General features: G+C 39.1%; 1 protein-coding gene across 2 annotated transcripts; it reads right to left on the bottom strand.

Annotated features, from left to right (window-relative positions):
• Nucleotides 1-2664: 2664 nt before the first annotated feature.
• On the bottom strand, nt 2665-26306 carry LOC113505558 (exportin-7-B). 2 transcript variants are annotated; one of them, XM_026888334.1, is made up of 24 exons: nt 26246-26306; nt 23496-23591; nt 22203-22306; nt 21741-21840; nt 21107-21214; nt 20190-20314; nt 19458-19665; nt 18749-18964; nt 17708-17854; nt 15968-16140; nt 14042-14220; nt 13377-13543; nt 12302-12468; nt 11516-11660; nt 10569-10719; nt 9633-9792; nt 8754-8944; nt 8314-8443; nt 7341-7422; nt 6417-6555; nt 5857-5934; nt 4345-4451; nt 3352-3566; nt 2665-2932 (listed from the first exon to the last, which is right to left on the bottom strand). In XM_026888334.1, the coding sequence occupies exons 1-24, from the start codon at nt 26258-26260 to the stop codon at nt 2836-2838; spliced, it is 3300 nt and encodes a 1099-aa protein (XP_026744135.1). In that variant the 5' UTR covers nt 26261-26306; the 3' UTR covers nt 2665-2835. The 2 variants fall into 2 exon arrangements, with proteins under 2 accessions (XP_026744135.1, XP_026744136.1); XM_026888335.1 differs by having other exon boundaries at nt 13395-13543.
• Nucleotides 26307-26329: the final 23 nt, after the last annotated feature.

The raw sequence follows: 26329 nt of genomic DNA, 5'->3' as shown, positions 1-26329 counted from the left end.
TTGTTATACAAACATAAGTTCGTTATACAACGACTGTCTATCTTAAAATGTATTGGAAAGTAGACAGTCTATGTATAAATATGTCTATGTAACAAAATGTCTTGAACACCCTATTTCGGCTTGTTACATACGAATTTTTAAAACATTGTTGTTACACAGCCTGTATAAATAAATTCCTAAAATAGTGAACACGCCGTATAACGCCAGGATAACCTTAAAAAATCTAGACAACGAATGCTTAAAGAAACTCAGGAAGAAACTAGATTTAGTTATAATAGTTATAATAATAATAATAATAAAAAAAAAACAAAAATAAAAAAAAATACTATGTAATTTTATTGTGATACACTTACTGCTTGACTTGACAGAACTATTTTCATCATTAATAATAATAATATTATTATTTAAAACTTTCATATGTATGATACATTATTTTAAATATATTCATAGTTATAAATATTCAAATTTCTCCGTAAAGTCTGTGGCCTGAATTACACACTGTCCGTTTTAGGAGTAACTTTTTGACAGATCGTCAAACTGATTGACCAAACCTCACAAGTATTACGTTACTGAATTGTTGTATTTCAGCCTGCAATCTTTTCACTGTAGACGAATCTAATGCATGTTGCTCGTTCGTTTAGATCAATATTAGGACCTGTCAAAGTGTTATTGTTAAATAGGGATGATGACTGGGTATAAAAAGAAAAAAATCTCATTAGTCCCTCAGTTAGATAATTGAAAAGTATGAGACACGTATTTTTTCCTTTTCCAGAAAAACTAGAATTGACAAAGATTGACACTCTTGTGACGTAACGATAGAGTAAAATTTATACTCAATCGAGACGACACGCGTAAGTTTCATTCACTGTAATTTCGTAAATTTATGTTTGCGGGACAAATTAAAAAATACGTATTTAATTTATTATTTTTTAATTTGTCCCGCAAACATAATTTTTTATTATTTTTATTTTTATACAAAAAAAATTACAAGACGGACACTGCAAAAAAAAATTGCCGTCATCCCTATTGGACACTGTTTAATTTAACACCGTGTATCACGCTGACACACTTCTCCAACCATAATAATACAAGTGTTACTTTACTTAAAAAAAAGGATACCGGGCCATCTTTAACTCAGTATTTTCTACTTTTAAAAAGATTTACGGTAATTTTAAGCCAATTTTTCTTTAATTTAAAACAATTTATAATACACATAAAAGTTTTAAACGCTTGACGAGATGATTGCTACATATGTTCTAAAAAAAATATTTGCTTATTTTTAACCGATTACAAACAAAATGAGGATATGTCAATCAGATGAATTTTATTTTAGCGACATCTATTAATTTTTAATGATTATTTTGTTACAATTATTTGATAAGAGTATTATTTATGTTGTATTTCTTCCTTACCAGCATGAGAAGTGACTTTTGCTCAGTATTTGGATAATTCTAGGCTGGTTTTATAATTTTTCTAAACTCTCTAGACGCATTACAGATAGGATTTCGCTTTCCTACGTCAAAACTTATAAGCGCCATGACTGGACTATGCCCAACCGTGGCATATTCTTAAATACCTTGACACATAAAACCTGATTTTAGATATCAGTTAACTTTGTACTTCGACATCAAAATCGGTTCAGTAATTTAGACAACCCACTCCACCACACAACAAACAAACATTTTATTTATAAACATATGTATAATCATCTCGTCTGCTTGTCGATCACAGCGGAACGATCGTTACGAATAACTACTACATTATATTACAACTTGCGTCAATTTCGGACTCGAACCGACTAGTTTCGGACTCATAAGGAGTACGGAGTTTAACTATAGATTTCGGACTAGTCAGGCGAGTCCGAAATTATAACGCAAGCGTACTACATGTGGGGCGACTGGGTGACAAGTTGGTGTACATGTTGATAGGACTAAAATGTAAAGATTTTATGATAATTATATTTTCGAGTTATTGACGAAGCTCATTTTTTGTAGCATCCATTAATATAATCAAATCCTTCCACGATTCTCTATACTGGGCCTCACGGTACCAGCCTAAAATGCGCATATTGTTAGTTTAAAAAACAGATCAAGATTTGTCTGGCTTAATTAAATATGAGATCTTTAAGTTGCCTCAGTTAGTAGATTTATAGAAAAACCCTCATTTTGATGCAGTTGAGTATAATAAAATTATATGTAATTTAATTTGTGACAATGAAATATAGATTTTACTGTCATGTTAGTTCAAAATACCAGACATGATATATAAAGGATAGCAGAGAGGCTGATTTTCGGGCTAAGGAATTTAAGCCTTGTATGTCAGAACAAGCATTCGTGGATCACACATACGCTAATAACGCGAGGATCAAACTATCTACACGCAACACAATGAGTTTACTCAGACGCTCAAGCAACTCACTTGAGCAACGGCATAAATTAAGAATGAATATTCTTTATTGTACGAGACGGAATAAAATCAGTGAGATTAACAGCACAGAGTAAATCTCTCCAACACAACGTTGTCACAACGTGACTGCACGGATAGCCGAGTGGTTGAAGTCACCACGCCAAACCCACTGAGCGACGTGTTAGGTCGATCCCCGCGTAGGACAAGCATTTGTGTGATCCACGAATGCCTGTTCTGAGTCTGGGTGTCTTCGTGCATGTTTGTAAAACCCCGGGACACAAGGATTAAATTCCTTAGTGCGGGAGTCGTTTTTATTTAAAAAAAAACACGCTTTTGTCCTATCAACAGGTCTACTCTTGTCACACAGTCGCCTCACACACGTCACACATCTGATACAGGCTACAATATGTATGTATACAGTGGCTCACATTACGACGTCATCATGTCGTTGTTGCCGCCGCTGACGCCGGCGCCCTTCAGCAGGTCGTTGATGTCGCGTCTTAGCATCGACATGTTTTGGGTGAATCTGTTGGGAAGGTGATAATATTATTATATTGTCCGTAATTGTGATACGGAACAAATTATAGTAGTTTTATTTTTATTAATAATCAGCGTCATCCTACTGCTAGCCTTTTCCCAACTGTTGGGATCGGCTACCAGTCTAACCGTTTTCAGCTAAGCACCAGTGTTTTACAAGGAGCGACTGCCTATCTGACCTCCTCAACCCAGTTACCTGGGCAACACGATACTCCTTGATTAGACTGGTCGTCAGACTTTCAAGCTTCTGACTACCTGTAACGACTGTCAAAGATGTAGGAATAACAGCCGGGACCCACAATTTGACTTGTTTTGACAAAGATGGTCACCCATCTACGGACCAACCGCGTCAAGCATAGCTTAACCTGTGATCGATTTTCGCTCCTTGTAGACAATAATTTAACCAACCTATCTCTGTTCTTGGTGAGCAAGTTGGGTTCGATGCCGGCCATGAGACCGTTGAACCAGTGAGCGAGCTGCTGCTGCTTGTCGCGCGGCTGTTGCGCGATCATTTCGCTTCGGATGCGCGAGAACTGCTCCTCGTTGAGCAGGATCAGGCCGAGGAGGGGCCGGGACATCGACCACTGGTTGCAGCGGTCCTCGAACATTATTAGGTTTAGTACCTGTTGGGGTAAAGGAGGATTATATAATAAAATGCGGACAACATCACATACATTGTTCTGAACCCAAAGTAAGTTGCTAAAGCACTTGAGTTATGGAATTTAGATACAACGAAAGTTCTACAAGCACCCAGACCCGAGACAATTATGTATTTGTTAGGAATATGTTGAGAACCCCTGAGAACAATGCTAATAGATTTTAAGATACTTTTACCGCGTTCTTCTTCAGTTTATAACTGAACAGATGAGATGAAACATTGTAAAAAAAAACTCGCGACACTGAGGGCATAAAAAATAAAGAAGTGTTTCGCTCATATTTATTTGTGGCTTATCGTCGATCTTTATTTTTGTTATTATAACAACAGGTTACGAAAATAGTTTTTTTTATTAAACAATACATAAGAAATACGCTATAACTGTAGCTATTATATACAGGATGTCCCAAAACACAACGATAATCTGAGACCAGATGAAAGGCTAAGTGATAACAGATCAGGGAAAAAAAAAAACCATATTACTCAGTTCAGCGATAAGAGAGATTTTTTCATTACATTAATTTATAATTGCGATTAATAGCATTTCAACTTTTTAAATGTCTCTTATCGCTGAACTGAGTGATATGGATTTTTTTTCCCTGATCTATTATCACTTGGCCTTTCATCCGGTCTCAGATCATAGTTGAGTTTTGGGACACCCTGTATACATTTATTATACTCCAAAAACACTGCTACCAAATTCTTCAGGACTCCGACAAGAGCTTTGCCCAACAAGTACAACATACCGTTGCTAACAGCTGCTGCATGATCTCGGGCCGTCGCTGCAACACCTCGATGAACATGTTGCTGGTCTCCGGCGGCGGCTGGCGCGGGTTCGGGACCTTATTGCTTGCTGTTAATATGGAAATATTAAATTAAAGTTGTTTTATTATGATTTTTACTATACACGGTGATTTTTTAATCGTCTTACAAAAGCAGCCCAGTTCATGTATCCGACGTAAATAAAATACCTCTAGGCGCGATTTTTTTTTTATTATCAACTAAGATAATAAGTACGAAGAAAAATTAAACAAGAGAAATCTGAAATATGCTTTTAAAACGCCGCCGCCCGCGCCCCTCACCATTGTTACAAGGCTCGGACCGCGCTCGTAACAGAGTTGTGTTGCTAAAAAACTACGAATTGCATCATAATATTGAATAAAAATTTCATTTTAAATTTATTCAAATCTCATAAATACCTATTTTTTTTATCATGAACGTGTTCTAGTCATTGGATACATGAACTGGGCTGCTTTTGTAAGACGACTAAAAAATCACCGTGTATTGATGTATTATACATGTGAATATTGTGAAGACTTTCTTTTTTTGTTATGTTGTTGTGCATTTGAAATTGATGTAAATCTAGTTTTAGGATTCGTGAAATGTTAATTTTTATTTTTGTGTTTATATTCAATTATTTTATTTATTTATTACACATGCCTGTGTTATAATGTTAATCATGATAAGAACATTCAATCTGGTGCAATGTCTAACAAAACTATGGACATAGTCTGTCTGTTGGATCTTGTTAAACATTTCTTAAACATAAAAATCTAGGAAATGTTGTTTATGTGCCTTAATATATAAATATTAATTAATTAATATTCAAGGAAAATGTCCTGAGAGAATGAGACTTGTTGATTAGTCAGACATTACTCAAATATAATGAATTGAAAAATCAAAGTCACGACAAATGTCGAAAATAAATTTCATTAATAAATATCGCAAAGGTTTACTCGCGCGTATTTATCGGGGGTGCCGACTAGTTTCGGACCCAACCGGAGTCCTTAATCATGAGCTGACGCATTTCATCATTTAATAATGTGTAATTCTCACAACATTTACTATCAAAATAAGGAATTTTATTTTCAAAAAGTTGACTAAAAATCTAAGTCTGTCAGGTGTTCAATACGAATTCTATTTCATTGATTCAATTTAAAAAAATCATCATCATCATCATCATCTCAGCCTATAGCAGTCCACTGCTGGACATAGGCCTCTCCAAAATTTCTCCAGCGCGACCGGTTCATTGCCACCTGCATCCAACGGGACCCAGCGGTTTTCACCAGGTGGCAGGTGGCCATATGGACCGACGACCATTATTATTTAATAAAAAAAAATACAACGAATTAATGCATTTAGACAGGAATTGCGAATGGCAGAGAGATTTGGATGAAAAAGGGGGAGAACTATTGCCCAGCTGTGGGATCTGACAGGGATCTGTCGTCTGTACGATAAGTGCTTAAATATAAACTTACATTTCTGCACAAGCTGTTTGAATAGATAGGTGACGATGTGGTCCAAAGTGGCACACGAGCCCGTACATACGCTCGTATCTGTAACGCATTGAAACGCATTAATAAATGATTATATTAACAAGAAATATCACTTCTATATACAATAATTCGAAATTAAGTTAGGAGAAAATTGATATACTTAACTGAAATGAAATCATTTATTCAGTTAGTAGGATATATTATCACTTTTGCATGTCTTCTTTTTTTGAGAACGCTGGAGTCGACTTGTTTCAAGAACACTACAGTAAGAATATTATGATAGTGTATTGCTGAACGTTCAAAATCAATATCAAAATCAAAAGTTTTTATTTCAAATAGGCCGTTTTCCAGGGCACATGTTACGTTGACCACTTTTCAGATTATGTTTTTTCACAGTTTAGCTTTATATATTACAACGACTGTCTGTACTACAACGTGTCAATTTAAACTGGAACTACTGCTGCATATCTGGCAGGGACAGACCAAGTTGGGCCTTCACTAGGGCCAGGGTTCTCGCCCAGCGGTGGGCTAGTGGGACTTACCGAGCGCGGTGAGTCCCTCTGAGATGGAGCAGAGGATGTAGAGCGTGGCGTCGGGCTGCAGCGACGCCAGGAACGGCATGTGGTCCTGCGCCAGACGCTCCAGCAACACGTAGTACGTCTGGGATAACTTCGGGTAGTCCTGCGGGGAATGGGAAGGGGTAGTATGAGAAAAAATGGTGTTGTGTGTAAATATTAAATTAATATTGTGACAAAGGTCACCGGTATATAGAGCTACGACGACAGCGAGCTGCGTTAACGCCGTGCTACGACTATTACGACACCGAGATATGGTAACGTCCAGCTACGCCGACGCCAAGCTTCAATCACGCCGAGCGAGTCGACAACGAGTTACGGTAACTCCGACCTACGCAAAAGTTGTGCCACAACAACGCCGAGCGAAATTGACATCAAGCTACGGCAACTCAGAGCTATGCCAACGACGAGCTACGGCAAGTCTAACGTAAGCTGACATAGAGCTACGACAACGGCAAGTTACGCCAACGTAGAGCTATGACTACGCCGAGCTACGACGACGCCGAGCTACGCCAGCATCAAGCTATGACTTCGCCGGGGTAAGTAGAAGTCTGAGCTACAACTACGTAGACCTACGACACTCTACAACATCCAGGCAAAACTACAACCATGACTACGACATTCTACTAAGTTTAGGTGTCTCTGATTTTTTCGAATTCCACGATACAAGACTTTCTGCTTTAGGGAGTGCTTTATTAATCAGAATATACTTCTGCGACACAAAGATGTCTTCTTTTATTTTTTCAAATAGGCCGTATCTCAGGCACTTTTAAAACGTTATATTACTGACTCTAGTTGCACGGTTCCAAAGTGTCATTTTTATGGAGAAGAACCGGCAAGAAACTCCAAAGGGAATCGTTTATTAAACAGTATTTAAATAAAAATACTTACGAGTAAATCACTCTGCGGTATGCTCAACAGCAACTTGACGAACATGTTGAGCGCATTGTCGAGCGCCTCGTCACCGTACAGTCTGAAACAATACATCAAATAATGTATTAAATAAATACGTGTGTCGGGGGGTTTTTTTTTCAGCGTCTTTCGGTTAAATCTGGTTTTTTAAATACCAGCTCTTGAGAAATCTTCGGCGTTCCATGTGTAAGGCGCATATTAAATGTAATGATTTTAGAAGGTCATTTGACTAATTCGCGTGCGTGAGCAAATGAGGCTGTATGGAAATCTAAAAAAAATAATAAAAGAACAGAAAGAAAAGAAAATTAGCGGGAAGCGAAAGGGACAATTCATGACGGGCGATTCTGGCGGGAGCATTGAAAAATACGTCTACGCTTGATGTACGGTTTAAAGATTATTGTAAAAGATTTAAGAAGGTGTGGTAACCGAATAAAGTTGTATTGTCGACAAAGGAATTTTATTAAACACGTGGTATCGATTGTTTCTCTTATGACGTTGTCGTGTTGTACTTTCGTCACTAAACCGACTTTTTTATGTAATCACTTATTTCCTGAAGCGGTATTTATAGGTAATAGTATTTTTGTTCACATTTTACAATCGATGAGGTTTTAATTCGATTCATTACATAATTCTAGTTGCTTCTCCATTTGACCCAAAGGTTGACTGGTAAAAAATCCAGAATAAAAAACTATCCTATGTTCTGTCTCAAGGTCAACTCTATCTCTGTACCAAATTTCATTAAAATCACTTCGGTGGTTTAGACGTGAAAGCGTAACAGACAGACAGAGTTACTTTCACATTCATAATATTAAGTAAGGATTATTATCGCTTATTTCTTGAAGCAGTATTTATTACGATCAGTATTTTATTTCACATTTTACGATTGGAAAATGTGATACGTGTTTTAATTTGATTTCATTACATAATTATTTCTTATTTATGAGTTTGTTACCTGAATACTCCGAAGTTGGCGTAGTTCCCGCAGAGCGCCGCCTTCAGTATTGAGAAGCAGAGCGATATGCCCTTCAGCTTCATCGCGTACATCTGTTTCTTGTTCACGTCCAACGTTAGTATTCGGCTGCCTGGAATTATTAAATAACAACCTCATTCAATTTGACTAGGGTATTGGCGCCCAAACGTGGGGCAGATAATTAAATCCTATCCCAGCTAATATTATTATTTATCTCACTCATCATAAGCGAATATACTGTTACAAAATTCGCTGGTTAGACCAGGATATATCAAAGCACAATCCTTACATAACTAAATTATTGGCTCCGCGCCCTAGCGCGGGATCCGTTAATGGCGCCCTACCCTGGGACCCGATAATGGCGCCCAACCGTGGGGCAGTTACACCCTATTAATACTAATATTACAATTTATCTCACTCACCATAAGCGCATATGATATTCGACAGCTCCCTCAGCAGCAGCGTCCCGTTGGGTGACGAGATATCGAAGTGCAGCCTCTGGTTCCTGTTCTGCGCCAGCTCGGCGGTCAGCTTCAGGACGGGAGTGGTGAGCGCCTGGTCGGCGTACCACACCTCTATGCCTCGGAGGAGAACCTTCATGTATACCGGGTAACTGGTGTGGGAGAGAGAGAGAGACGTTTTATAAACAAAATTTTATTTAGAATCTCTCATAGCAAATCTATAATTGAGAGGATTTTTTCTGTAAAAAAAGAATGCCGCAATAAATAATTCTATCCTTTTGTCCAGGGGCATTTCACAAACATTCAGTTGTCACGTCCACAAAAGACACCCAGGCTCAGAATAAGCATTCGTGGTATTGGTATCCAACCAACGACCTCTGTTTTATCACTCAGGGCTACTAAACTAGACCAACAGGCCTGTCAAAATGTAAAATCATTATCATTATCAGCCCATATTCGTTCATTGCTGGATATAAGCCTCTCCAACTCAACTCTCAACTCCTCTACACTCAAACAAGGCACCAGATCACAACTAGTATACCTAGGAAAGCAAGAATTCTATGTATAGGAATCTAATATATAAAATTCCCGTGTCACGATGTTAGTTACCGCACTCCTCCGAAACGGCTTTACCGATTTTTACCAAATTTCATAAGCGTATTCAGTAGGTCTGAGAATCGACTAGCATCTATTTTTCACTAGCTATAGCTTCTATTTTGGGCGACATTTTTTGATTTTATTTTTTTATAATGTGGCATTAAAAATACATACAACTAGAAATAATTTATTAGGCAAAACAACGTTTGCTGGGTCAGCTAGTAATATATAATATATACTTACATCCAATCAAACAACATCATATAAGTTGTCTTCGTGTTGAAGGCAAAGGCCAGTCCTCGTAGGTCCCGCGCGAGGCCAATCATAGTCTTTTTTGCGTTCTCGGAATTGTACATCGGTGACTCGGGACCACTGAGCAGGCCTATTATACTTTCGAAGGCAGCTGTTGGTGTAAAGAAAGTAATTTTAATAATTTTTACATTAATGTCGATATTTTTGCCTCTGATCGGAACGAATTTAAAAATTGTTGCAAAATATCATTGTATTGAGTCGGCCTGTCAGGATTGCATAATTATGGCCATAACAAAACGATTTTTTTTATTATATTTTTAAAGCAGGCAACAGAAATACATTATCATTATGTGTCAAATTTCAACTGACTATCTAGCAGTAGTAGTAGATTCAGTCAACACTATTAAAAACCTTTGAATCCTTCACCGCCCAAAAGGAACTCTCCTTCAGCAAAGAATTTGTTTAAAAAAACCGACACCATGACTCCCGCAGCAAGATATTTAATCCTTGTGTCGCGGGGGGTTTTACAAACATACAAATCACGTGCACAAAGACACCCAGACTCAGAACAAGCATTCGTAGATCACACAAATGCTTGTCCTACGCGGGGATCGAGCCCGCGACACGTAACACAGGCCGCTTAGAAGATTTTCGTTCATGGTCGAGCGATGCCACGTTTTGAACCGCCGCGGCCGTAATGTGCTATAATATGCTTAAATATCGAGCGCAGTTTTTACACTGGGCTAAAATAGCATTTCCGAAATCTTGGTTAGATCCGCCACTTCCATATCCTTTTTTGTAACTTTCTTATGGATATTATGATTGTTGATAATTAAGCTCCTTGTAAGTCAGAGCCAGGATGGGGCCAACCGCTCGGCTATCCGTCTGTTGTCTGTCTGTCTGTGTCTCGTGAGGCATGTGTCGCACCTGTGAGCGGCATCATGAAGGCCAGGAAGCGGTCCTCGTCCTCGCCCAGGTCCACCATGAGCAGGCGGCCGAGCGCCGTGTACAGCATGCTGCGGCAGCGCATCTCGGCCGCGCCCACACCCGCTATGCTCAGGAACGGGAAGTGTTCCGCCTGGAGAACACACCTTATATATGATAAAGTGACACCAACATCCCACTAATAAATAAATTAAATTAAATTCATTTATTTTGGACCGGAATCCACAGTGTTAGTGACAATAATCTTAAAAACTATGTTAGTAAAATAACAAGCTAAAAGACTATGAACGCGAAATGCATTGTATACTCGGTCGATACGACGGACGGGCTTTTCTTACACCTGCCTATACAAGGTACTAATTTCAAGCTCTGTACCAAAAATCAATAAAATTGGAGTAGTTTAGTCGCAAATGATTTTTTTAACTTTTTATCCCGTTTGAACACGATGTATCTTTCTTAACAGCTGATTATGACTACACAAATGGGTCATGCACTTACAACGATAGATCCGAGGAAAATCTACGATACGTTTTTGCCGCTCTGACGCAAGTCACAAGTACAAATATAAATTTTTCGCAAAAAAGATACACACTATTTCATTACGAGAGAGACAATCATAGCAAAACATCCCGCGAGTAAAGGAAATAGAAATAGGTCAGTATGTTGTTATTGCATTTAGGATCATGTATTTATTATCGTATGTACTATTATCATCGCCATATTATTACACTTAGACTGAATTACCTAATCTATACTAATATATAAAACCGAAGAGTTTGTTTGTTTGTTTGAACGCGCTAATCTCAGGAACTTCTGGTTTGATGAAGATTTGAATGACAGAAATTTTGTTACAATGCAAGCATATATTTACGCAAAATGTTACGACGACCCATCCATTTCTAAACATAGACAGCGGTAACTTGACTTACAGTATGATGAGTCAGCATGAACTGGACCTCGTCGAGTTTGACGAGCTTCCTGACGCAGGAGTAGCCTCCGCTCAGGTCGCTCAGCAGACCGAGGGTCTTCGATATGATCTGTTCAGATCCACCCCAGTATTTCAGGTTAGTTATGCTGAGGGCAAGAAGGAAAGCGATTATAGGATAAATTAAAATTTAAGAAACTCTCAACACTCTCTCGAGAAACATTATAAACTTTCACAGACTTCTTCCAACAACTTTTAAATGGCTTGACCGATTTGAACCAAACATGTTTAAGAACACTTGCACATGATGCCACTTTTAAATAATCTAAATTAAAATGGATCAATCCATTCGGAAGCTATGATGCCACAGACAAACAGAAAGCCAGAGGGGCAGACAGACAGATAATAAAGATAACAAATTTTAAATGATTAGATGTTGTGTGGGTAAGAGTTTTTACTTGGGTGGTTCTAACAAAAACTGTTTTTTTAGCGATCAATTTTAATCACGTTGGTTTCACGAAAATTCAAGTCACATGCACATAAACACTCACGACTCATAACAAGCATTCATCGATCACACAAATGCTCGTCCTACGCGGGGATCCAACATCTCTCTTTCTCGCTCTCTCTCCCTCTCTTTCACCTCCTCTCTCTCTCACAAACACAAACACACACATAAAACCTTTACTCCCTTGCTGACCTAAACAACACAACTATACAACTTCATAAACATTTCAAAACTCCCTGTAAACCGATCTATTTGAACTAAAATCTTTCATTCTAGACTCACATCTTCCTCATGAGAACGCTTAGCAGCTGGCTCTCGTCGGCGAGGCCGAGGACGTCGCTCAGCCGGCGGTAGACCTTCGTGTTCTTCTGGACCTGGTCGCCGACGTATATCTTGCGGAACTGCTCGAAGAACGACATCATGGCCAGTTCTAGTTTCTCGCAGCCGCCCTGGGGAGTTAAAAGGTACAGGTTATTTTAGAGATAACAGCAACTGATAACGGAACTGCATTTTTACATGAATTCCGAAACCTTGACATTTATTTTTAAAATGGACACAACATTTTTCCTAAGTTTCTCCTATTGCAGGTATATAGAAGGAATTTAAACACATTTATTTATTAAGGAATCTATGTAGCTTTATACATTACTATTAGAATGTATAAAGCTACATAAAATACAGTCGCTCCTTGTAAAACACTGGTACTCAGCTGAAACCGGTTAGACTAGTAGCCGACCCCAACATAGTTGGGAAAAGGCTAGGCCGATGATGATATTATGTTTTGTCCTCTGTAAACTTGTGTGTAGTTAAATAGAAAATAAAATAAAACATTAGAAAAGTCTTGCGCTGAATTTGAGATCTTCGAAGTTGAAATCAGTTGAATTATTCGTTCAACTTTTCGTTGATCCTAGCCTTTTCCCAACTATGTTGTGGTCGGCTTCCAGTCTAACCGGATGCCGCCAAGTACCAGTACTTTACAAGGAGCGACTGCCTATCTGACCTTCACAACCCAGTAATAGTTACCAGCACGGATCTTTGAATAAACTATTATAAAGTTCGAATTTTGACAAAAATTAAGGAATGATCTTGTTCACAACATGGCGGACCAAATGTTGACAACTGCCGTACTGACTGCTTTCTTGTACCACGAAACACATAAAGACAGCTGTCATCGACTAACTCACGCCATATATGCGCGTACGAGTGATAAGGACAGGGATAGTAATCCCTCACTATCGCAATGTAACTCAGTAAAGGTCCGCTTGTTTACGTTTTTGAGTTCGTCTCGTTGGCCTTACTATAGTCGAGTCACCCACATACGTTTACTGCCCATGATATAGCTATGTTAAGCTTGTACCTGGTTGGCGGGCAGTACCTGCGCCAGTCGGGAGTCGGTCAGGTCCATCAGCTGAAGCACTCGGCAGACCAGTTCGCCGTCCATGGCGTCGTTCTCATCGCAAGTGTTGACCGAGGCGCGACCGCCTATGGCCGCGCCTATTATGTACACCAACCATGTCAGTTGGCCTGGAAGGGGAAAATACAGTTAATAGTGGCGTAAGAAATATATATGTTGGTTTTGGCAGCGATTTAAACTGTGTGGGTGTTAGTTATAGCTGTGAAAAGAAGACATAATTTTGATCCTGGGAGTTAGCTACCTACGTATTGAATTGTATCAAAATTGATGAAGTTTTTTGAGGGTAAGATGTTACGTGAGTGATACTTACTGCCAAAAGGATTTCAATAGAGTTCAATTTTAAACTGGCTCACAGCCTGTGTTTCTGCTAATAACTAATGTGTTTTGAGTGTAAGTGAAAAAATGTAATAAGGTACACAATTTTTAGATATTTGCCTACAAGCGAGAGCTACCAACCTTGCTGGGGGTTTCGGATGTTTCTCGACGCTGAAGTAATTGTGTGAGCTAAAAAGGCGTGGGTTATATTCTCACCCAGGACCAATTAAGTGTGACGAGTTTAGGTGTCTATTTTGTAACGCCTGTGTGTTGCTGGGTGCCTGGCCACTCACCCTGCAGCACGGCGGTGGGCTGCGGCTGCGTCTCGCGGCTGTAGGCGGCGGCGGCGCGGTCGAAGTGCGCCACGAGCAGCGCGCACGTCTTCCCGTACGAGCAGCGCCCGATCACCGACAGCTGCTCCAGCTGCTGCTGCACAGTGCCCACGTCGTCCAGGGGGTCTTCCAGACCGTCCCTGGGGGCGGAACGGGTACGATAATGATAATTACATAGGGTTAAATTTTAACCAGGTAAATATAAATACGAAGGACGACTTACGATATGATCCTACTACTATTATAAAGGCGAAAGTTTGTAAGTATGGATGTATGGATGTTTGTTACTCTTTCACGTAAAAACTACTGAATGGATTTGAATGAAACTTTACCACAATATAGCTTATACATCAGAATAACACATAGGCTCCAATTTTTGAGGTTTCTAATGTGAGGTCGTAAAAAAACACATTTTTTGCGCTTACATTGCAGACGCTGACTGAATCCTAGACGGGACGAACCTGAAGTCCACGCGAACGAAGTCGCGGGCAAAAGCTAGTAGTAAATACATTTCAAAATGTCCCAAATAGTTTTGACCTAATAGAGACTCTATAAGGACGATGACCCCCTAAGCCGCCTACGGTGCCGCATCCACACATGCCTGGCGGCATGGCCATGTGCTTCCTCTGCCTGCGACCACATTTATCGTCACGGACCACTCTGTAAATGCTTGTGCCACGCCACTGGAACACTAACGCTAGTATCCTATTGACGTGGCACAAGCATTTACATACCGGCATTAATACTCTCGAAACACGGACCGCATAGAATTGACTGCACGGATGGCTATCCGTGCAGTCAATTCTGAGTGGTTGAGGTCAAGGTCAAGGGAGTCAAGGTCAAGGCCAAACCCACTGTGCGCGTCGTGTCGCGGGTTCGATCCCCGCGTAGGACAAGCATTCGTGTGTTTTACAAATGCTTGTTCTGAGTCTGGGTGTCTTTGTGCATGTGCACAAAAAAAAAATACAAAAATTGCTAAATAACAAAGAAATCGAGGACTACGCAGGTGAACCCGCGGGAAACAGCTAGTATTATATAAACGAAAGTTTGTAACTATGAATCGATGTTTATTACTCTGTCACGCAAAAGCTACTGAAAGGATATGGACCAAGTTTGGTACATAGATAGTTTATAACCTCTTTTTGGTTAGTCTCTTACTGACTAAACCTGAACCACCATGGAACATCTAATGCGTTTTGACCGGTACGTGGCAATACGTACAATTATCACATACAAAGATAGTTTTTAACCTTCATTGCCATATACATTTCGATTTATATCTGGCAGATCAACTGGTATCAGCTAGAATAAACAATATTGTCGCCCTACGCCCTACCACCTTTGTCCATTCTCTGATAGACTCAGGCCTACGAATCCAGCCTTGATTCGGAAAGTAATACGAAAGAAAGAAAGAAAAGTTATTCATTCAACACGGACACAGAGACAAAACATGCATAACAACTTAAATTTAATGCAAAAAATAGGAGAAAGAAAAAAAAAGGAGACAAAAAGACTACGACTCGCTCGCTTACACTTAGACACCTGATGCCACCAGACATCGCCACAGCGATGACAAAGGTTTATTCCCAATAGTTCCGTAGTACAGTTCCGCGACGAAACTGAGATCTTTCTTGCCCATTTTTGTAAAGAAAATATGACAAACCGGCCTATTTATTCCTCAGATAGGAGTTAACTGATGATTTAATGAAAAATTGGGCCTTAGTCTGAATACTAACGACCTTGTTTAAGGAGTTTCTTGCCGGTTCTTCTCCATAAGAATGACACTTTGGAACCGCGCAACTAGAGTCACTACTATAACGTTTTGAAAGTACCTGGAAAACGGCCTATTTGAAATAAAAAGTTTAGATTTTGACACACTCCACTCACCTGACAACACAAGCCACAGAATCCAGCCTGGATCCTATATAGGCGGCAGTAACTCCTGGCGCGTAGCTCTCCAGCAGATGGGGTTCGCTCGCCTTCACGTAGGGAACCGAAGCCACCATGCGTTGCCACAGCGACAGCAGATAGTGAATGGAATTGGACGCGAATTGCCACATCTGGACAAAAATATCAAATCAAATCATTTATTCATTTGCGAATATGGGTACATAGAAGTTCTTAAATATTATTATTTCACCTAAAAAGGCATGCAAACTACACAATTTTAAACATCACTGCACAGACATAAACAGTGTTTTATTAAAACTAAATCTTATATAATCTTAAGTTATCCTCTAGGTATTCTGCGACATTGTAATATGCTTTTCTTAATAATAATATCTTAACACTAATTTTAAATTATCTAAGTTTGTTACTTCCTGAACGGATTTTGGTAAATGGTTATAGATACGTGGAGACATACATAAAATGCTTTTTTGTTAAATAATGCTGTCTTGTTTTCTGGTAAACTTATATTATAATTTAATCTTTGGCTTTTTAACTTAGTGCATGTTTTTTCTAACAAAATATATGTATGTATAATCTTTTTCTTTCGTAAACGACTCCCGCAGTCAGGAATTTAACCGTTGTATCGCGAGGGGTTTCACAAACATACAAATCACATGCACAAAGACACTCAGACTCAGAACAAGCATTCGTGGATCACACAAATGCTTGTCTTACGCGGGGGTCGAAGCCGCGACACGACGCGCACAGTGGTTTTCACGTGTCCACTCGGCTATCCGTGCAGCTTAAGATCTAAAAGAGTGGAAGAATCTTCTGCGAGGCCCGTGACAGGCTAACAGGATTTCAAAATCATCATCATAAAGAGATATAGTTTTATGGAGATGATGTAGTACAACACAACGATGTGTACGACACAACACTTTCGAAACGTCTGAATTGATTTGAATGTATTTTAATTATTATGTTTTGTCTAACGTGCCTATGCCACTTGACTGTATATGAAGTCCAGAATGAAATACAGTTAAAGAGTTGTCAGTTTATTTTTCTTAGCTTATATTTCGACTCGAGACTCCGCCGCGTTAGTTCATGATTAAGGACTCCGGTTGTGTCCGAAACTGGTCGGGCACTCCCGATAAATACACATGAGTAAAGTGTTGTATCATTTACTCCTTAAAATAGTACGAACGTGAAAGTTTGGATGTACATATGTTTTTGATTATTTCACGCAAAAACCACTGAACAAATTTAGACGAAACTTGGTACACAGATAGTTTATAAGCAGGATTAACGAATAAAGTTTTTAACCACGTTCTATGTCTCTGTGGGCGAGCAGTCCCGCGGGCAACAGCTGTTATAGTAAGGCCAACTAGACGAGATAAATAATGTAAACAGATTTTCAGGGGCTCATAACATTTTTATTTGAATAAACTATTATAACATTTTAATTTTGACAAAAATGAAGGAGAGAACATGTTCACAACATGGCGGACTTAATGTTGACAACTGCCGTACTGACTGATTTCTTGTACCACGAAACACATAACGACAGATGACATCGACCAACTCACGCCATAACTGCGCGTACGAGTGATAAGGACAGGGATAATAATCCCTCGCTATCGCAATGTAACTCAGTAACGGTCCGTTTAACTCGTCTAGTTGGCCTTACTTTAGTCACTATACAAATACAGTGACAATGTGTTTAATTAATAGTGTTACCTGTAAACTCTGCACAGTGAACTTGGCTATGAGTTCGATGAGACGCGAGTAGTTATCGACCATGACGAGTTCGCCGAGCTGGTAGTTGGACTTCAAGCGGGCGAGCAGGCGACAGAACTCGTGGTAGTTCGTGGGGTCGGAGAGGCCCTGAGGGTTAATGGGACGACTGTTAGGAATATGTATGTGTACAGTTCTTCTCAGGGTAGTCAGATAGGAAATGTTGACTCCAGCATTCTCATCATCATCAGCAGCCTTTAGTAGTCCACTGCTGGACATAGGCGTCCCCCAATTGTGTGGGGATTATGGGCATTAACCCCCTTATGAGCAAAAGACATGTAAAAGTGATATCCTAAATATCCTATTTGCAGAATAAATGATTTCATTTCATCTATATTATGACAAGTAATTTGCCGTCATGACTAAGGATGCAGTAATCAACATTTTTTAGACTATCTTATTTTGTCTAGGAATGACATTTTAAGAGGTAAATGTACAAGAAAGAAAAATAATTTTCATAAAAAAACGACTTCAGGTATGTTTTTCATGTAATTATTTACATTGCACTTGCATTAAAACTGCTTCATCAAGAAACCGCCATTTTGCGATTACTGCATTATTAGTTATGACGGCTAATATAAAGCGTGGCGTTACATTGGTCCCTTTGATAATGTCATAATTGTAGCGCCACGCTGTATAATATGCGTTTGATGTTGTTAATGAGAGTAACAAAAAAATAATTAAAATAGCTGTTTTATGCGTGGATTGAACTTATTATCGATTAAGAATTATTTGCTACAAAATTTGTCGTTTCGTTGACGTTTCGACATACTGCGTAGACAACTGATAAACATAATTACATATTTCTAAATGCATACATAACATAGATAAATATCACCCAGACACAGAACAAATAATCGTGCTCATCACATAAACATTTGTCCCGGGTGGGAATCGAACCCACGACCTCCGGTATAGCAGTCAGGGTCACTAGCCAGCCACTAGACCAACAAGCCCGTCAATGTAACCCTTCTGAAATGTTACCTGAGTATTATCAAGTATCCTGAGGACGCCGGCAGCCAGCCGGTTCAGGAACTTGGCTCTCTCGCTGGAGCTGAACAGGGTCCTCCTGACGGAGGCCAGCTGCACGAGGCAGGCGAGGGCCAGGCTGGCCAGGGCGCCGCCCAACACGTGGTACAACTCGAAGAACAGGTCCAGGGTGCCGGACTCGAGGAATGTTGGACGCCATGATGTTGGGATCTGGTGATGAGATGGATATTTTATACTATACTTTAAGGACAAACTTTGAGTAGCAGCAACCAACCTTGACGCTTGGTCGGGGTTTGGCGTCATCTATTCTATATCTATATCTGTTGGAAGATCGAAGCGTAGTGACAGTGGGAGACCTGAGGATAGCACTGTCGGATAAGATGAAATACTTGTGACTGGTTTTCGACGGGCGGTTGGGGTTCCGAAAGCATTTCAAGCGGCTAGTACCAAGACTTCGAACCACAGCGCCTGCTTTCGGACGAATCCTGCTAAACGTCGAGTGTCGCCGTGTATACGCATCGGTCATTTGATCGATAGCGTTATACGGTGCACTAATTTATATTGACCGAGAGTTGGATGTTTCTACTTGGTTCGCAGCTTGCTGCCGCGTGTGTCTTGGCCGGCACGCTACCGTGGGACTTGGCCGTCCATGAGAATTTCTCTATAGCCTAGACAAATAGTGTAGCCGATGACGACGCCATACCTGCACGGTACACAGATCGTCGCTGGACTCGTCGCTGGTGGTCCCTATGAAGTCGAAGGTGAGACAGTTGTGCGCCAGCCTCAGCAGCGCGGCCAGCAGCGCGTGCTGGCGCTCGTCGGGCGCGGCGCCCGCCTGCGCGCCCGCCTTGCCGCGCAGCGACCCCAGCATGCCGCACGACAGCTCGAACATCTCGAACAGCTGCGTGTCTCTGGGGGGGGGGACGTCTGTACAGCCGAGTGCAGGCGGGTGCGGTGGAAGTGAGCGGGGTACAGTTGAGGTAAGTGGAGGTGAGAGGAGTTCAGCGGAGTAGGGTGGGTTAGGCTAATGTAGGCGGAGATGGGTGGAGTAGACGGAATGTGTGTGTCTACATGGACTCTTTTATTGTATCCTTCTTGTAAGTACCTGATTCTACATTTCAGAGCAAATATAAATATCCTATTTTATTTTATTCTAGTGTGGCGGAGAGGCTTGAATTGGGCAATCACAGAAATCTAAGTCTTTCTCACAATTTTAACTGTTTAAAAGTAATATTATTGGACAAATCACACAATTCTACGCTTAACTTGGCCTGCTTGCGTTCAAATCGTGAAAAAAAATATCAATTTTACATTTCATGTGACTCTTAACCACCCAAAATATATTTAAACCAACCTAGCAGCAGTTTAGGAGTCGAACAACATTTTTCGCCTACACATTCAATAAAATCACACACACACCTAAAGACAGTATTACCTGAAAGAGGAAGCTATCTTCCTGTGCTTGGCTAGCGAGCGGTTGGCATCAGCCTCAGACACCTGGTTGATTTCCACCACCAGCTGCGACAGGAGCTGGACACCAGTCGTGCACAGCTCTTGGCTCTGAAAGTATATGCGATATACACCATTTGCAATGCGACAGCAAAATTTTGGCAATTAATTAAAATGAAATGAAATAATTTATTCTGCAAATAGGATATTTTATCACTTTTACATATCTTTTATGAGAACGCTGGAGCCGAAATTTCTTATCTGACTACCCTGAGAAGAAATGTCGTTGTTTCTGTGTTTTTCCCCACACCAAACTTAAGTGTTTCGGTGGTTTTCATTGGTTTCATTGTAGATCCTGGCTTACAGGAGTTGCAACGACAGGCATGTGTGGCCAGCTAAGTCCCACAAAAAAATCTTTATGTTATTATAATAACTATCGGGATTTTCCCGCAAAAAAATATAGCAATGTTTTTGGGTTTCAATTCTAAAAAATAATTCACATTGAGATTTTATGTCTATTTCCTCTCTTTTAAGATATTGCTGTGCCCGACAGGGTCCATAATGGTTCTGTATCATTAAATTTTTAAGCCCTTCATCATTCATTTTTATCATTATTTTGCCTAGTTTAATATTTTAGACTGCATTAAGTTAAAATTTACACAAATAAGGCCACTTTCGTTCGAGTTTTTTTAACGACACCCACAGTAAGGAATTTAATCCTTGTGTCTCGGGAGGTCTCACAAACATACAAATCTCATGCACAAAAACGCCCAGACTCAGGACAAGCATTCGTGGACCACACAAATGCTTGTCCTACGCGGGGATCGAATTCGCGACTCGTCGGGCTCAGTGGTGACCTCAACCACTCGGCTATCTTTTCAGTCATATATCAAAAGTACATACCCTGAGAAAGTTGGTGAGGTCATAGACCACGTTGTGTATGACGTATTCGCCTTTAACCATGTCGAACCAGCTGATCTTAGTGATGCGAGCGAATAGAGACACCAACGCCTGGCAACAAACACAAAGTGGTAAGTAAATTGATTTATTTATTCGAGGAGCTCGTAGCTAAGATAACACTGCACAAGTTGATCGATCACAGGTTAAGCTACGCTTGATACGGTCAGTTCGTGGATGGGTGACCATTTTTGTCATACAGACTTCCTTCTAGTTTCGGAAGGCACGTTAAATTGTGGGTCCCGGCTGTTATTCCTACATCTTTGACAGTCGTTACAGGTAGTCAGAAGCTTGAAAAGTCTGACAACCAGTCTAACCAAGGGGTATCGTGCCCAGGTAACTGGGTTGAGGAGGTCAGACAGGCAGTCGCTCCTTGTAAAACACTGGTACTCAGCTGAAGCCGGTTAGACTGGAAGCCGACACTAACATTCTTGGGAAAGCTAGACTCTCCAGCAAGGCTGCTGATGATTGCAAGAGGAACAAACATCCATACATACAAACTTTCGCCTTTTTTATATTAGTAGGATATAATCATATAAGACATGTTGTATAATTACATCTTAATGAACCATTAGTTTACCTGAACGACAAAATTTGCCAGTTTAGGTCTGGTAGCGAGGTAGTTGAGGACATAGTTTCTGATGTCCAATCGCTGCTGTGTGGTCAGACTTGATGTGGACCTGTCGACAAACATTTATTTAGAATATATTGTCATTCAACAACTTGCATAAAACGCCATCTAGTCTATAACTAAATTTCAAATGGCTCGAGCGATTTTTATCAAACATGTCTAAAACAGTCGCACATAATTCACCATTATTACAAAGCCAATTAAATGAAATCCCAGAATCTATTTCGGAGCTATTATGCAACATACAGACAATCAGACAAACAGACACCTCACACAAAAAAACTACTCTCTTTTTACGTCGGGGCTTAAAAAAGACAATGGCTTTGCAGATGACGGATCGGATGCCTATTCCCCGACAGTTCCCCTGCCTTACCAAAAGACTTGACAGAAAATGATGAACGTCTTCCTCACCTGCTAATCAATTTGGAGAGTGTGGTGGCGGCGAGCAGTTGCGAGTAGCTCGAATCCGCGCGTTCCAGTAACGCCTGGCATTTACTGAGGGTGTCCGGTGACTCCTGGGAAAAAGAACATAAAAACATGAACATAGTAGCAAAGCAACAATGAAAAAACTGGACAAGTGGAAGTCGGACTCGCGACAGTGAAGATTCCATACAAATATGTTAGTGAAAATTGGATGGGTGACAAAATGACAGAAAAAATAACACTTTTTGTCATATAACAATGACCGTAACAACTTGATATGAATCATTATTTTAGTGTAGAGGCACCGCAAATACATCATCTCTTAAAATTTAAATTGTCTTGCTATCACGGATTCATGTGATACAGCTTATAGACAGACGGAAAGACAGCGGTGTCTCAGTAATAGGGCTTTAGCAGAAGTCTAACCCTCCTTTAAACTCAACCCAAAATGGGAGGAATCATTTGATGAATTCTCCTCCCACAAAATAGGATCGAATCTTCAGCATCTTGAAATGTAACGTCTAAGAAAACAGCGAATTAAGCACTGTTCCCATCCTTGAAATACCTCAAGAAAATTAATTGCAAAACTAGAAAATATATCTCCAATTATAAAACTATAAATATTAATTAAACGAATTATAATAAAACTCTGTTCTGGAGTTGTAGACCACAAACTTTCACTATTTAGACTAAACAGTTTTGTAATCTGAATATTTAAGTCTAAATTTTGCATTTTTAAATGCAATTTTCGGCTAAAGTTACGTAGACTGTGTTTTTGAGATAAATTGACAAGAAGAGCTAGTTTCAAATGGACAGTAACACAATTTTTGTATTAACAACCACAGTGGCCACAATGAAGCAAATAAATACAAAAGTAACAGATTTTAATTATATTTCAACTAAACCTAACAACAGCCTTATCCAAACATGATGACATTTAAGGGTCTAAACAGACGGACCGCATTTCAACAGCAATCCAACTGCAAATTTGCAATCCGGATGCAGTTTGAATGCAGTTGACACGACTGCATTGCATGCAAACCAACCGTTAAAGCAACCGTCAGACGACTGCACGCCGACTGCCCTTAGACCGGACGGTTGGTTATGCGGTCCGTCTGTTTAGACCCTTAGTGGTACCAAATAACAGCAATATCACATTAAACAACAAAAAGAATCAACGAAATCCGATTATCCAGCCCAAAGCACAAAAGTAACACGGAAAAAAACAATACAGACGAATAAAGAACCTCCATCTTTTTAAATTCGGTTCAAGTATATTACCTGGAACGCTACCACCGCCTTCTCCGCTTGCTCCCGTATCAACGGGTCCTGAGACTCGTACAGTTGCTTGCATAGCAACTCTATTTGTATCACCTCCTGAAAACAAAATACAGAACAGAATAGAATATACTTTACTCGTTATTGCCAGCGACTTCGCCTGCTATAAATCGAAAATGTATAAAGGTCGGTTTAGGGTCGTCGCACACGGGCCACCGGCCACAACTATAAAACGATGTTGGAGCCTTTATTCTCAGGCTAATAATTTTTAATATGTATATAAATATACTGGTTACTTTTCAATGACTAGTCATTCTTTTTCATATATCTGAATCGATCTGTGCCAAAAAACATAAAGTACTTTATGGGTTAACAAACATCGAAAGATTTTTTCAAATCGGACCCAAACTCTTCAGCTATATAATATTAGTAAAAAAACAAGGTTCTATTTACGCTATCAGTTGCAACAAACCTCGAAACGGTAGGCAAACGGACCGGTCATCTACTTATCTTAAAATACATATACACACATATATTCATCTCGAAACAATTTCAGAATCTAACTCAGTAACTTGTTCACCTATTCAAAGTTATTACGCAATACAGCGACCCAGTTTTCGTAACAAAGAAGATGCATAGATAATAATTTAAATTAGTTTTAAAGTTATTTATTTGCACCAGTCTATCTTTAATTATTATTATTTTACGTGATCAATTTTTGACGACCTCCGTGGTCGAGTGGCGTACGCACCGGTTTCAAGGTGTCGCTAGCTCTGAGGTCCCGGGTTCGATCCCCGGTCGGGTCAATGTAAAAATTCACATTTCTACATTGTCTCGGGTCTGGGTGTTTGTGGTACCTTCGTTGTATCTGAATTCCATAACACAAGTGCTTTAGCAACTTACTTTGGGTTCAGAACAATGTATGTGATGTTGTCCGCATTTATTTTATTTATGAGAAGAGACCCGGTCCTTAAGGACTTTAATTGAAAATAAGATGGGGCATATACCTAGGGCCATATATCCCTGCTCTATAGAAGAACAGGCGCAGACGATTATTGTTATTAGTTTTAAGATGCCGTACAGCGTACCTCAGTAGCTAATCAAAGTCATGTCCTTCACAAGACATGATTGTTCATGATCAAATTCAAAATCCGACCTGTCTTTATTTTCGAGTTTCGGATTTCGAAATCTAATAAAATTAATGAAATATCTTAATGCATACTAGAGATTTTCAATTTTTGTTGATATAGTGAAAAATTATTTCACATAATTAGTTTTTCATTGCTATTTGTCATTTATGTATTAAAATAATTTAGAAAGATATCTTTGAAAGGAATCCTCTTTAGTAAATAAAAAAGACTTTCACAAAGTTATATTTTTACATTGGAACTGAACCTATACCTTGTGCACTCAAATCCACATTTTAATATTGTCTAATGGTAAAAATAATCTTAATATATATAAATCTCGTGTCACAATGTTTGTCCTCAATTGACTCCTAAACCACTTAGCCGATTATAATAAAATTCGCACACCATGTGCAGTTCGATCCAACTTGAGAGATAGGATAGTTTAAATCTCTAGTTATAGTCGCAATTTCTTCTAACCACATAGACGAAGTTACGGGCAACAGCTAGTATTTTATAATTCGCAGTATTGTAAACATTTATAATGATGTCCTATAAAGTCAGGGTAAATAATAATTTCATAGCCGAAAGTTTAAAGTGGCACATTTGTTTAGATTAAAAAAAATGTAAACAATCTTGGATTATTTTTTAATGCAAACAATTATTAAAATAAACAACTGACATATTTTATTTGGTAACCTTTTTTGTTGTTACATTGGGTTTTATGAAATTTCATTTTTAATTTCGTTTTTGGTCAAAAAGAACTCACCCAGATTGTTTACCTTTTTTAAGTTCTTGAACAAATGGAGAATAGTTAATTTTATTCAAGCTTTGATAAGAATAGGTTCTTTGTAAGCACTCAGAGTGAGAGAAAATATCTTAAAGTGAAAGTTTTTTAGTTAAATAACACTTTATATTTATTTATTTTAACCTTAATTTGCTTAAATGTCATTTATTATTATGATTGATACCAATATTGAAGCAATTAGTAACATATTAGCCTAATTTTAAGTAATAACAAAGGCAATGTTGTTATTTTAGACAAAGAACATAACATTATTAAAATAATAAGCGATTTATTGCACATATTGAATGAACATTGATTTCGTCTTTATTCTACTTAAATAGAATATGGAATGTTATTGAGTGATTATACAGAAATATATGTGAATAAAACACTTTATCCTTTTCTAGAGTCATAAGAAACATGCTCCTATCAATTATAGTACATCAAAAATAGTACAACGCACTAGGGGGGCAGAATCTGTTGGGTGCAGTCAATTTAACACTAAGTTTTGATTGAATCTCAAGGATACTTGGTGTAAACATAGAACAATAACCAAAATGCCGGCAACACAATGCTATAATCTACTCCTGTAAAGGTATTAAGCCTTTCTGTAATTTATAATTTACCAAAATTACGCTAAATAAACGTAAATTTACTTAGACAATAATACTTCGCGGTCCAAACACGATAGAAGTGAGACGAAATCAAAGAAAATTGTGGCGGCATTTCAAAAAACTATACATTAAATAAATTTGTTTGGTTTTAAAATTATGTTCAATGCAATATTTGCAGTAAATTCATTTAATATTAGTTATAAATCATAATATTTTGGTTCTCACCTGTTCTTCAGCCATCTTTGTTATTTTCTTGCATTTGAAATGACGTTTCGTTACCTCAAAGTTGTCTAATCAGAACACTTCATG

This window comes from Trichoplusia ni, chromosome 26 (genome assembly GCF_003590095.1).
Source record: "Trichoplusia ni isolate ovarian cell line Hi5 chromosome 26, tn1, whole genome shotgun sequence".
NCBI classification, from domain to species: domain Eukaryota; kingdom Metazoa; phylum Arthropoda; class Insecta; order Lepidoptera; family Noctuidae; genus Trichoplusia; species Trichoplusia ni.
The sequence above is the reverse complement of the archived record's forward strand: the minus strand, read 5'-3'. Positions and strand labels throughout refer to the sequence as shown.

What these genes read in the sequence shown, in the direction of transcription:
- LOC113505558 (XM_026888334.1), bottom strand. An exon ending in GGATACTTGATAATACTCAG is followed by an intron (nt 17,855 to 18,748) that starts GTAACATTTCAG and finishes ATTAACCCTCAG; the next exon opens with GGCCTCTCCGACCCCACGAA. An exon ending in TCATGCTGACTCATCATACT is followed by an intron (nt 10,720 to 11,515) that starts GTAAGTCAAGTT and finishes TGTGTTCTCCAG; the next exon opens with GCGGAACACTTCCCGTTCCT.